Here is a 950-nt window from a genome sequence, read left to right as displayed (position 1 = left end):
CCCCCATCTCCCTTAGGCCCTGAGCCTCCTCCTGACAGCAGCCCGGCCTTGCGCACTGGCGATGCCCTCCTGCAAAGAGGAGGAGTTCCCGGCGGGGACCTTGTGCTGCCCCAAGTGCAGGCCAGGTGGGTGCAGCTCTGCAGGGCCCCTGGGGGGCTAAGGGGGCGGGGCTGTGCTGGGGGCAGGCATTCCCCCCTCCCCTGGCCTGGAGCCCCTCTGCTCCCAGCACCCCTTCATGGGAGGCCGGAAGCCCCGGGACACAGACGGCACCCCCAGCTTCCCCCCCGCCCCCCAGACCCTCAGCTCACTGCTCAGGGTGGGACTGTGGGAGGGCAGCCCATTTCAGGCCAGGGGAGGGGGGCTCAGAGCCAGGCCTCTGTGTCCCAGGTGGCCACCAACTTCCAGAAAGTTCTCATTTCCTGCCAAGTGGGCTCACTGGCCTGGGGAACAGCCCAGGTGGGGTGACCCATGGGTGGTGTCCCGTCTGCCCAGGCTCCTGGGGGCGACCTGCCCTGAGTGTGTGCCCGCTTGGCTGCAGGCTACCGGGTGAAGGAGCCCTGCGGGGAGTTCACGGGCACAATGTGTGCGCCCTGCACCCCGGGCACCTACACTGCCCACCTCAACGGCCTGCCCGAGTGTCTGCCCTGCCGCGTCTGTGACCCAGGTGAGACCAGGAGCCCCTTGGGACTGGCCTTTGCGTCCGGCAGCTCCGGCCTATGTTCTGGCTGAGCCTGGGCCTCGGCCGGCAGAGTCCATGGGTGGCAGAGGGGGCGCACCCTGTCCCCGTGCCCTCCCCAGGCCTGTGGGTGCTGCCCAGCCCTCAGCGTGGTGTCCTCCCGGGACGGGTGCTCCCCCAGCCCTGGCAGGCCTCCCTGCTGCTCTGAGCTCCTCCTCTGGGTCCCAGGCCTGGGCCAGGTGACCAGACGGAAATGCTTCAGCTGGACCAACGC

At 69.6% G+C, this 950-nt stretch overlaps 1 protein-coding gene across 1 annotated transcript in view; it reads left to right on the top strand.

Moving 5' to 3' along the window:
- Positions 1-44: 44 nt before the first annotated feature.
- Positions 45-950, top strand: part of TNFRSF14 (tumor necrosis factor receptor superfamily member 14) — a 2,492-nt gene continuing 1,586 nt past the window's right edge. The window contains exons 1-2 of the mRNA XM_015567917.1: positions 45-125; positions 539-664. Of these exons, the coding sequence (XP_015423403.1) occupies positions 62-125; positions 539-664 (190 nt within the window). The 5' untranslated portion in view covers positions 45-61. The remainder of the gene's footprint in view (positions 126-538; positions 665-950) is intronic.

This window comes from Myotis davidii, unplaced genomic scaffold (genome assembly GCF_000327345.1).
Source record: "Myotis davidii unplaced genomic scaffold, ASM32734v1 scaffold15624, whole genome shotgun sequence".
Lineage (NCBI taxonomy): Eukaryota > Metazoa > Chordata > Mammalia > Chiroptera > Vespertilionidae > Myotis > Myotis davidii.
The sequence above is the reverse complement of the archived record's forward strand: the minus strand, read 5'-3'. Positions and strand labels throughout refer to the sequence as shown.